The sequence below is a fragment of the Schistocerca piceifrons genome, chromosome 10, assembly GCF_021461385.2.
Source record: "Schistocerca piceifrons isolate TAMUIC-IGC-003096 chromosome 10, iqSchPice1.1, whole genome shotgun sequence".
Taxonomy (NCBI): domain Eukaryota; kingdom Metazoa; phylum Arthropoda; class Insecta; order Orthoptera; family Acrididae; genus Schistocerca; species Schistocerca piceifrons.
In genome coordinates this window covers 21956716-21969939 of record NC_060147.1, presented here as the reverse complement: position 1 = coordinate 21969939, position 13224 = coordinate 21956716, and the positions used below count along the sequence as shown (strand labels likewise).

Genomic DNA, 13224 nt, shown 5'->3' with positions numbered 1-13224 from the left:
TATTAATACGCTTTGCTAAACCAGATATAGCAGTAGACTAATTTGTGAGCACTCTATTGAATGGGCATGTAAAGTATGATTTTGTTTGTAATGAGAAACAAACCTACTCTGTATGCTTCTGTTGACAATGGGGGTCATGTGAAAGGCGTGATGAGCTGTAATTGATTGGGCTGACCCCAGATACACAATACAAAAACAAAATTGCAAATAACTGCAGAAACAGCAGAGAAATGTGCCTGACAACTCTTAGGAGAGACAACTGGTATAAAAAAGCAGAGTAGCCTGAGCACAGAAACATGAAGCAGACCATATTTAATGTTAATGGTTTCAGACCTGTATTCATCATTTGATGTTCTTAAAGTAAAGTGCAGAATTCATCAATCTGAGGGTTGTTTTGAACACCACAGTGCGTCAACATGCACAATCCTGTCGGAGGTGGTTTACTGTTGCCTTTGTCTGACCTTTGAACTGACTCGCCCAGCCACTTACAGGGGAACCAAAGGTTTAACGTGGACTCCAAATCATGATCCAAATTGGCATTATTCACATCAACAAACATAGCCAGAGGTGAAAGTAGTAGTATGTGCCAGAAAAATCCTAGGACTGTCTGGGGATCAAACCTGAGACCTTTGTAGTCTGGCGCTCTTATCACTGAGCTGCTACACCACAATCGATGTCCTCTTATTAGTCAGGTAATATTTTATCAGTTCACAGGTAGTACTTCTAATTCCAGGATTCCACAATTTATCTAGCAATATTGTAATACTGACCCATTTAAAAGCCTTTTCAAGGCTGCGATAGGATAATATGTCCTTTTCTTCCATGCCACAGATCAGTTCAACAAGGAATTGAGCAGCTGGTACACTCATGGATTTGTTTGTTAAAAACCATTATGTTATTCAAAAATTAAATTTTGATTTGCTCAGTAAATTTATGGCCTTATTGATGATAGCCTTTCCTATTGTCTTTAAGAAGACAGGTAGAAAAGAGATCAGCCTGAAATTTTCTTTTGTTTGTCATATTTCTTAAAGAAAATGTGGTTACCTCAGATATTTTCAGTTTTTCTGGTATTGTACCAAAAGAAAATGGCACATGATATTAATAAAGTGGAGAACTGCACGGTAATTCACTTTCAGCAGCAGTCAAGGGCACCCATGCTCGGGGGAGAGGAGGCCGTGTCCTCCCCCTGGCTCTCAGGGAAAGAAAAAAATACAGTGTAGTCGGGTGTTTTCTTTCCAGAAAATGATTTAAAAGTCAGTATTATGAAGAGTTTTTCACAGGACCAGAACAACACTTTTTTTGTGGCTACTAACAAGTTACCATTCAGCTTTCAAAATGTTAAAAATACTCCATACCCCCAGGTTTAGCTCCCCACCCCCCGCACCCACCCTCACAATACAAACTATTGTATAGGAGTCCTTGATAGCAGTGAAAATATTGCAGCTGCGTAGGCCAATACAGAAGACTCCTTTAGCTAACTGGTTCAAACAGAAATAGCTTGGTACATTTCCACTGTTGCTGATAATGAATTAATGTATCATGCTTCACTTTATTAATGTGCTGTGTCACTTTGTTTTGCCACTCAATCAGTGCCTGATAGTACTGTGGTGTGGATAATTTACACACATCTCTGGCAAAAAACTAAACATTAATTATGAATTTTTTTTTCAATGTGATAATTACAACTTTATAACTACAGCATTGCAGGCTACCTCCTTTGAAGTAAATTTTGCTGTACCACCATGTGGTTTGACTTTGCCTTAAAAATACCATAGATGGCAATGTAGTGATACCCACAAATACTAATTGTGTCTTTGATGGCTCAGTGAATTACACGTATCAAAAAAAAATTGCACCACCCCAGTTCCCAGAACTCTTGAAGACAGACATTGGCTGTGGATATTGTATCACAGACGCAGTCCCTTTTACTGTTCAGAGGTGTAACTAAACCCACCCAAAGAAGTAAACAACTGTGCATTAGCAGCACTTATGAGACAGAGAGGGTCCAGTGGCCAATCAGTTGCAGTCATTCCACCAGGAGGACGGTACAATGCTCGTGTTGTCTGTAGTTCAACCACATCTAGACCACCAATACCACGGTTTGATCGTGTCCACATTGTTACTTTGTGCCAGGAAGGGTCCTCAACAAGAGAAGTCTCCAGGAGTCTCAGAGTGAACCAAAGCAATGTTGTTCGGACATGGAGGAGATACAGAGAGACAGGAACTGTCGATGACATGCCTCATTCAGGCCACCCGAGGGCTACTACTGCGGTGGATGGCCGCTACCTATGGATTATGGCTTGGAGGAACCCTGACAGCAACACCACCATGTTGAATAACACTTTTCATGTGGCAACAGGACATCATGTTAAGACTCAAACTGTGCACAATACGCTGCACGATGCGCAACTTCACTCCCGACATCCACGGCAAGGTCCATCTCTGCAACCACGGCACCATGCAGTGTGGTACAGATGTGTCCAACAACATGCCGAATGGACCTCTCAGGATTGGCATCATGTTCTCTTCACCAATGAGTGTCACATATGCCTTCAACCAGACTATCGTCGGAGACATGGTTGGTGGCAACCCGGTCAGGCTGAACACCTTAGACACACTGTCCAACGAGTGCAGCAAGGTGGAGTTCTCTGCTGTTTTGGGGTGGCATTATGTGAGGCCGACGTACGCCGCTGGTGGTCATGGAGGGTGTCGCTACAATACGTGTATGCCATCCTGCAACCATATTGACAGCATATTAGCTAGGCATTCGTCTCCATGGATGACAATTCACATCCCCATCGTCCACATCTTGTGAATGACTTCCTTCAGGACAACGACATCGCTCGACTAGAGTGGCCAGCATGTTCTCCAGACATGAACCATATCAAACATGCCTGGGATACATTGAAAAGGGCTGTTTATGAATGATGTGACCCAACCACTCTGAGGGATCTACACCGAATTGCTGTTGAGAAGTGGGACAATCTGGACCATTGATGAACTTGTGGATAGTACGGATTCAGGCATGCAGCAATGCTAGAGGACATGCTACAGGGTGGTAGATGTACCGGTGTGTACAGCAATCTGGTCCACCTCCTCTGAAGGTCTCGCTGTATGGTGGTGCAACATGCAATGTGTGGTTTTCGTGAGCAATAGAAAGGGCGGAAATGATGTGTATGTTGATCTCTATTCCAATTTTCTGTACAGGTTCCAGAACTCTCAGGATCGAGATGATGCAAAACTTTTTTTGATGTGTATATTATAGTTGTAATTTTCTGTGACAGGTAGAACAGACAACAGAGTGCTTTCCGTGTTGTTCATGACCAATGTGTTTTCCACACCTGGTAGGGTGCATATGGGCTGTGAACAGTGTCACATATTGAACAGTCACTGTGAAGGACATAGAGATGCCACAAATGTGATATAGCATTATCGGCACTTGACAGAGCCTGAACTGGATCTCATTGTGGATTCCTATTTGGCCAGTTGGTAAAATCATTTAATATCCAGATTTCTGGGGTATTCGGATTAGACAATGCCTTGATGTTGGAGTGTGTGGGAATGTCAGGACAGGCATACTCATCCTCAAGATTCCAATGCATGATATATGACCACAACAGGGGGGGGGGGGGGGGGGGAGGGGGGACTGGTGTATTGTGCACGAGCACATCGTAACCCTTTCACAACTCAATGATGTAACATTCAATAACAAATAACAGACTCCCTGCAATATTCTGTGTCATCTCACACTGTCAGATATTAGCATCAGCCAGACTAGGGAATTAATGTCCCACATGTTGGCTGTGATTAACACCATGTCACAAATGGCTGCATTTGAAGTGGTGCAGTCACTGGGAAGTACGAACTGCTGATGAATGGTGTCACATTGAGTTCACTGATGAACTGTATCGTATGACCATTGTCAGCAAGTATGGTGGTGCCCTGGAAGAGGTCCCATGCTTCCCATATACTGGAGAGGCACAGTAACATTGCTCCTTGCATCATCAGGTGTAACTTCAGGTCACAGCTGGTAGTGATTGATGAAAATCTGAACGCGCAGTGGTATGGTCGTGGATGTCTTATGTATAACCTCTCGTGTGACAATACTGCGGTGCCATTTTTCAATAGGACATAGCTCATCCTCATGTGGCAAGTGTCTCTATAAACTGTCTGTAACAACGAAAATAATCAATTTTTGACAGTGTAATGTAATTGGATAGCTAAAAGATCATACTGTCCACATGCAGCAGGAGAAAACACATATTAAAAAAAGTTTTACTTATGGAACCTTTTATAGCCAGTGGCTCCTTTTCCCAACAGAAGGGTTGAGGGGGAAGGAAGGGGGGTGGAGGGAAAGAAACTGGAGAGCTTTAGGAAAAGGGGTAGAGTTCGGAAAAGACAGCCAGAATCCTGGGTCAGGGGAGACTTACCACACAGGATGAGAAGGAAAGCCTGATTGTTGGGGACCGCACTGGACGAAACTTCAAAACCTGAGAGCTTAAAGGTGGAAGACGGGGTAATGTACAAGACAGAGATTACTGCTAAAACACTGTGCATGAGTGAATAAGAATGAAAAGCTAAGTGCACTGTATTATTTAATTGGATAGATAAAACAATCTACCCACAAAGCGATGGCAGAAAACACACATAAAAGACTGTTGTGATTGGCAAGCTTTCGGAGCCAGTGGCTCCTTCTTCGGGCAGAAAGGTTCAAGAGGAAGGAAGAAGGGTGAAGGAAAAGCACTGGAGAGGTCTAGGAATAGGGGTAGATTTTGGGAAAGTTCTGGTTCTGGGTGACTTTCCCACCAAGCGTCGGTTGATCATTCCAGAGATGTTCGATAGACATAATGTCGACATATATGGTCGAAGGTCGATATAGGATCAGTTGCCTCTGCTGTCTACAAATGAATACTGACAGTGCGTGCAAAATTTAAATGATTGAAAAATATTTTTACATACTGGTACGTGATAAGGAAAATAAACTTAAAAACGGGAGATAAAGGGCCACTGAGCCTGAAAGTACGGGAGCCGGGAGATTACGAAAAAATGTCTCTAAATACGGGAGATCCCAGGAAATATGGGAGAGTTGGTCACCCTATGATTGGTGAGTAAATTGGAAATATACTTAACTTTTTTTATCTGTCATTCTACAGAAAAATGCCATTGTTTAATGACTCTTCCTGTTAAGTCATATGCCCAGAATTTATGACAGATAATTCTTGCTTCTTGACACTTGCCTGTGTTCAACATCTTATTCATTGTTGGAGTGAGCAGACATGTGATGTAAATGATTAGTGTAAAGATAAACTGTAAATATGTTTGCTAAAACACTGTACACAACATATCAAAATTAAGAACACAACATGTTAATGTGGACCTACAGAAGATAATATTACTGTACGCATGAATTCATATTTTTTTAAATTGTTTCCTTTTTCAATTAACTTTATATCTTTGATAATTTTTGCAAATTATCCATGGGTAAATAAAAACCTAACTCAATAAGTAACTAAATAAGTTATGTACAATACAATTATTCAGGTTATTCGGACATTATCTGGAGATAAATCTCTCTGTTATCTCTCTCTCTCTCTCTCTCTCTCTCTCTCTCTCTCTGACACACACACACACACACACACACACACACACACACACACACAATGTACTCCGTGTCTGTGTTCTTTAGGTAGTTACCTCTGTTGTCTCTAATTCATAAGGAAATCCATACAGCTCCATTGCCATTATCAGTTTCTGAGCTTCTGAGATAATGTTTTGGCAAATTATTGGTTTGTATGTCATTCGTTCAGCCTCTTGAAAACCACCTTCTTCAATGATCCTGACCTGCTTCATAAATGTCGATTTTCCCGAGGATCCACAACCTGTAATTAACACAAAAATTGCGGTTACCAAAATCTGGGTGCCATTTGAGTAGGGTTCGAAACATATGGAGATTACCACTTTTTAAAGCAATAAAAGATGGGGCAAATACAATCAAAATGAGGAAATCAATGGAAGGATAGAAACTAAAGAAGGTGCTATGGAATATCACATGAATGCTCATGAAAATGGGGAGTTATTTTAAATGTTTGAGTAGCCTTGTTGCAGTAGTGGCAATTAAGTCAAATTAGGTCAGCTGATGACTTATTATGATATAAAAAATTTAACAAGTTTCCAGAATGAAATCTTTACTCTGCAGCAGATTGTGTCCTGAGGTGAAACTTCGTGGCAGATTAAAACTGTGTGCTGGACCGAGACATATGGTGTCACTGAAAACAATATTTAATGTTAATAAGCTCAACTTCGTTGTGTTCAGTCTGGAAACTAGTATGACACAGCTCTCCAAACTATCCTAACCTGTTCAAGTCTCATTATCTCCACATAAACTACTACAACCTGTAGCCATTGGAACATTGGTCTCCACCTATAAATTTTACTCCTCACACTTCTCTCTGTTGCCATATTAATGGCCCCTTAATGCCTTAGGATGTGCCCCATTAACTGATCTATTCTTTTGGTCAGGTTGTGTCATAAATTTTGTTTTCCCACAATTCATTTCAGTATTTCATTATTAGTAATTCAATCTACTGATCTGATCTTCAACACTCTTGTAGCAATGTATTTAAGAACCTTCTACCTGTGTTCTCTACTTGCCAGCATTGCTTACCATCCACATTTCATTTCTGCCTGTGGTTACACCGTGACAGGTGCCTTCGGAAGAGACTACTTAACTCCTACATTTATATTCTATGCTAACAGATTTCTTTTTACCAGAAATGCTGTACTTGCTATTGTCAGTCTGCATTTTATGAGAGCATGCCTCTGAATTTTTATGTGAAAACTCTTAAAGATTTTTAATTAAAACAAACTTTGTTAACATTCTACACATTTATTCTTCATGTCTGCGTATTTATTTCTCAACATTGTCACCGTGCCAACAAACACATTTCTCCCAACGAGAGACCAGTTTGCTGACGCAGTCACTGTAGAATGTTGGACTTTGTTGTTGGAGCCACAACATCACCTCTGCTTGCACTGCTTCATCACATCAAAGTGAAGTCCTCAAAGGTGTTCATTAAGTCCTGGAATCAGATAAAAATCGGATGGGGTCAAGTTAGGACTGTATGAAGGATAATGAATGACAGTGGACCAGAGGTGTTAGATCGTTGCAGGTGTCACAGTGCTGATTAAATGATCTGTGAGAGTCATGCTGAAGGAGACTGTGCTCAATGTGAGGACAAACTCTTCAAACTGATGCTTTTGATTACAGCACGCTGTTTCTCATGCACCAACATAGTTACGTTACCCACCATCATGTTACCCACTACAATTTGGAGCCCTCTAGCAGCAGAAAGTTGCAACCTGGGCCAGCAAAGTGGCAAAGCCAACCAAGTAACATGCATGTCTATAATACCTCAACTGATATTTAGATCATAATAAAAAATTTGGAGGAATTACTTTCTGGCATGCCCTCGTATATCTTCTCTACTTTGGCTGTTGTTAGTTATTTTGCTGCCCGAGTAATAAAATTCATCTACTAACTTTTTCATCTGATTTACTACTCTAATTCCTACAACATCACCTCATTGAATTCAACTACTTTCCATTACCCTTGTTTTACTTCTGTCAGAGTTCATCTTATTTCTTTTTTTCAAATTATTTTCCTTTCTGTTCAGCTGCTCTTCGAAGTTCTTTGCCATGTTTAACAGAATTCCAATACCATCAGCAAATCTGAAAGATCCCATTTCTTCTTCCTGAACTTAAATTCACATTCCAGATTTCTCTTTACTGCTTGCTGTAAATATGGACTTTATAACATGGGATCACAATGTTGTCTCACTCTCTTCTTAGCTATGGTGTCCCTTTCATTTTCTTGGGCAGTTACAGCTAGTCTGCTTTCTATACACGTGGTAGATAACTCTTCACTATCTGTACTTTATCTCTGATAACATCATAATTTCACAACTATTTAGTTCATCGCAATTATTGTTACTCTGAACTACAGAACAACAACACAAAATTACACTATGTGATCAAACGTATCAAGACACCTGGCTGAAAATGACTTGTGGCAACCTCCATTGGTAATGATGGAATTCAATATAGTGTTGGCCCACCCTTAGCCTTGATGACAGCTTCCACTCTTGCAGACATAAGTTCAATCAGGTGCTGGAAGGTTTCTTGGGGAATGGCAGCCCATTCTTCACGGAGTGCTGCACTGAGGATAGGTATTGATGTCGGTCGGTGAGGCCTGGCATGAAGTTATCGTTCCAAAATATCCCAAAGGTGTTCTATAGGATTTAGGTCAGGACTCTGTGCAGGACAGTCCATTACAGGGATGTTATTGTCATGTAACCACTCTACCACATGCCGTGCATTATGAACAGGTGCTCGATCGTGTTGAAAGATGCAGTCACCATCCCTGAATTGCCCTTCAACGGTGAAAGCAAGAAGATGCTTAAAACATCAGTGAAGGACTCTACTGTGATAGTCCCAGGCAAAACAACAAGGGGTCCAAGCCCCCTCTTTGAAAAACACTACCACACCATAACACCACCTTTGCTTTCGGCACTGCCACATGCTGGCAGATGTTCACCGGGCATTTGCCATACCCGCACCCTGCCATCGGCTTGCTACATTGTGTACCGTGATTCGTCACTCCACACAACGTCCAATGTTTATGCTCCTTACACCAGGCAAGGCATCATTTGGCATTTACCGGCGTCATGTGTGGCTTATGAGCAGCTGCTCGACCATGAAATCCAAGTTTTCTCACCTCCTGCCTAACTGTCATAGTACTTGCAATGGATCCTGATGCAGTTTGGAATTCCTGTGTGATGATCTGGATGGATGTCTGCCTATTACACATTACGGCCCTCTTCAACTGTTGGCGGTCTCTTGTCAGTCAACAAACGAGGTTGGTCTGTACGTCTTTGTGCTGTGCATGTCCCTTCACGTTTCCACTTGACCATCACTTCAGAAACAGTGTAACTAGGGATGTTTAGGAGTGATAAAATCTCACATACACATATGACAAAGGTGTCACCCAGTCACCTTACCACATTCAATGTCTGTGAGTTCTGCAGAGTGCCCCATTCTGCTCTCTCACGATGTCTAATGACTACTGAGATCGCTGATATGGAGTACCGGGCAGTATGTGGCAGCACAATGCACCTAATATGAAAAAAGTGTGTTTTGAGAGGTGTCCGGATGCTTTTGACCACATAGTGTATAATTAATGCACATGTATTTTAACAACAGTGCTGCAGAGGACATATTAACTGGAAACAAAAGACTACCTAGTTTAATGTGTATTAGTATTCAGAGCGAAATTTTAACTTCGCTGTGGAATGTGTGCTGACACGAAACTTCTTGTCAGATTACAACAGTGTGCTGGACTGAGACTCGAACTCAGGATCTTTGCCTTTCATGGGCAAATTCTCTACAAACTGAGCTACCCAGCCACAGCTTGTGGCCCATCAGTCAATGGAGCACTTGCCCGCAAAAGGCAAAGGTCCTTGATTCGAGTCTCAGTCCAGTACACAGTTTTAATCAGCTAGGAAGTTTCATATCAGCTCACATTGCACTGGAGAGTGAAAATGTCACTCTGGAAACATCCACCAGGCTGTGGCTATGCCATTTCTCCACAATATCCTTTCTTCCAGGGGGGCTAGTTCAGCAAGTTTCACAGGAGAGCTTCTGTGAAATTTGGAATGTAAGAGATAGGTACTGGCGGAAGTAATGGTGCGTCATGCTCGAGTAGCTCAGTCACTAGAGGTCCCGAGTTCGAGTTTCGATCCAGCACACAGGTTTCATCTGCCAGGAAATTTTGTATTAGTATTTCTAACAGCATTAATACTTCACTGCATCAGTTACAGCCACTACTCTCGTCTCACTGATAATGTTAATGTACTTCTGTGAGGCCAGAATGTGTAGGTCACTGGAATGGTTCATCACACTGCGGAAGTTTGAACATTGGAGCCACTTGTTACTTGAAGCTGATGTGGACGATCCAGACAAGATGGCGGCGAGTGTAAAAGTACTTCGTGTATACCCGCGAAAAAAAGTAAATTTCAGTAGTACAAAGAATACGTATGTAAATTGTAAGGACGAGATCTCGTAGCTAAACGAACGAATATCCAGTTTACAAGTTAAAGCTAGACATAAAGAAACTTCACGCGGAAAAATGTGAGTCGCTGAAGAAGCAAGAAGACTCGACCTCTGCAAACAAGTAGCAAACAATGACGGGAGAAAACTGCACTCAGAAAGTACAATCCAAAATAGCAATGAAATTTCGGTATGTATAAACTGTGAAACTTTAATGCATAAAAACTGCACTCATAAAGTACAATCTCAAAGCAGCAGTGAAACTTCAATGTATATAAACAGTGAAACTTTAATGCATAAAAACAGTCAAACTAGAACGTATAACGACCTTGTGGTAGTATTCACTACTGAAGATTCAATGAACACGCCAGCCGAAGTCGAAAAGTTACGAAATGAACCACAAAAAGTAAACAAACGGTTGCTCGAACTTCCGACTGCTAACATTGTAAGATACGGAAAAATACGTGTGTTAGGCGATAGCCACGGCCGTGGAATTGCCGCAGTGCTAACGGAAAAATACAATTACAGGGCAAACGGTTTCGTGAAGCCTGGGGCTCCATTAAGTGAACTGCAAAACCTTACAAAATTACGTGAAGTAACTAGTTTGTGTAAGGATGACTTTGTTGTATTGCTGGGAGGATCAAATGACGTATATAGAAATGAGTCGTTCAAGGCTAGCACAGGACTGAGGAAATGCCTCAGTAATTTATCTCAAACGAATGTACTCGTTGTAAATATCCCGCATCGTCACGATTTACCGAGGTGGTCGTGTGTAAACAGTGAAATTCATGCCGCAAACAAGAGTTCCAGTGAAATATGTACTCACTTCGTAAATGCAGACGTTATTGACATAAACAGTTTGGAGCGAAGGCTCCATACAGTTCACGGTCTTCATTTGAATGCATTAGGAAAGGAGGTACTTACGGAAAAAAAATTTACTCGTATTTCGCGGTGCAATGAAGTACCGAGGACAAGTGGAAATCGATCGCAAGTAACAAAGCGTTCTTTTCATGCAGCGAACAATATAGCCATCATTCAGTGTCAAATCACTAAACCGTTTAAAACCAATAGGCCAGAAAGTAACATTCAAGCTGGGAAACAAACTCAAATTACGAAATGGTTCAAACCAAAAAGAAATGAAGCGCAAATTTTGCAAGCTCTAAAAATACTAGAAGACAAACAAGCGGTGTAAGCGTGTCTTCGAGAACAAGGAAAGCTCCAGAGAGGAGCAGTGATTTTTTAGGGCTGGCACCAGGGAAATCACTTCAGCACCATCCAGATCCAATGCCATCAAGAATATAACTATGGATGTAAGTACACAATATCAAAGTGACAAAGAAATGTACAAACCAAGCGAGCAAGCTGATGGGCTGCTACAGAAGAATCCAGACCTACACTTTTGTGAGGATGGCTCATTATTAAATATTAGGTCTTTAAAAAATAAAATTGATGATTATACTAGTAACTATATAATGCACTGTAATATAAATAGGTTAAGTGCTGAATACTCATGTGACAGTAGCTCTAAGTTAGATGAGATACAAGTTTTTTATCTGAATTTCTAAATGTTAAAGTAATTTGTTTAAATGAACACTGGCTTAGTAGTGATACCACAAAAATCTTAAATAAAACTGAAAACTTCAAGGTAGCTACCAGCTTTTGTAGGGTAAATAAGTAACAAGGGGGTTCATGCATACTCATTCATTCTGATTTAGATTACCATGTAAGATGTGACTTCAATTGTTTTAATGAAGAGTGTATTTTTGAGGGTTGCTGTGTTGAGCTACAGGACTTAAATTTTGTTATAATATCAATTTATAGAATCCCAGGGAAGGTGACAACTGAGCATTTCCTACATAAATGTCAGAGTTTGTTAGAATACCTCAGTAAAGAAAAGAGGAAAAAAAATTGTAGTCGCTGCTGATTTCAACATCAATGTGTTGAATGAAACATGTGAGGTATCAAAATTTACATACTTAACAAAAAAAAATATGGCTTCAAATTAAATTTTTCTGAACCTACAAGAGAAAATGCTCAGTCAGCTACATACATTGACAATATTTTAACGAATTACGTATTTGAAGATGGATACAAATTTTGTCTGGATCTAGGAATTTCTAATCATTCAGCATTATTCATTGAGCTACCCAGAGCAGGTAGAGAAGTCTCATGTAAAGAAGCTTATGTAACAAGGATCTTCAACCAAGAAACGTTGACTCTATTCCATGATAAGCTGAAGGAGACAGAATGGCAATTTGATAAAAATATTTCATGCACAGCAAATTTTGAAGTATTTCTAAGCGATTTTCTAAGTGTTTTCAATGAAATGTTTCCACAAAAAACTTATTTTAATAAAATGACAATATTAAAATGGATCACTAAAGGTATAAAAATCTCCAGTGCTAAGAAAAGGCAGCTACATAAGGAACTAAGACATAATAAAAAAATTGAATTTATTGAATATGTTAAACAATACAAAGGTACATTTAAGAAAGTTGACAAAGCAGCAAAGCAAATGACAAATAATAAATTAATCTTAAAACATGAGAATAAATCAAAGGCAGTGTGGTCAGTTGTAAAACACGAATTAGGTGTCCAAGCCTCTAGACATGGAATTAGTACAGTTAAGCTTGAAGATGAGATCATTGTAAATCTGGCTTAAATTTCAGAATGCTTCAATGAGCTCTTCATTAACCAGAGGTTAATGTTGCAGATTATGAGAACAATGTATGTCCCTTTGGACTAAATCATAATTCTGAATGCTTCACAAAATTCAAAACAGCTTCAACAATAGATGTAGGAAACATTATATTAAAACTAAAAAGCAAAAATTCTGCAGGTTGGGATGGAATACCAGCAAAAGTCCTTAAATTTGTTTGTAAATTAATAGGATACCCACTACCTAAAATAATAAACCAATCCTTTGAACAAGGAAGCTTCCCAGAGGTGCTGAAGTATGCAGAAGTAAAACCGTTGCTCCAAAAAGTGTCAAGAGAGGATATGGGGAATTATCGTCCCATCTCCCTCCTTCCAGTCCTATCAAAAATCTTTGAAAATGCTGCTGCTATGCAGAATCTAAATTTTATGGAGAAATATCATACTATTACGAAAAACCAATTT

General features: G+C 40.1%; 1 protein-coding gene across 1 annotated transcript in view; it reads right to left on the bottom strand.

Moving 5' to 3' along the window:
* Nucleotides 1–13224, bottom strand: part of LOC124719054 (guanine nucleotide-binding protein subunit alpha-11-like) — a 109516-nt gene that overhangs the window by 48729 nt on the left and 47563 nt on the right. Inside the window, exon 2 of the mRNA XM_047244724.1 lies at nucleotides 5695–5879. Within this exon, the coding sequence (XP_047100680.1) occupies nucleotides 5695–5879 (185 nt within the window). The remainder of the gene's footprint in view (nucleotides 1–5694; nucleotides 5880–13224) is intronic.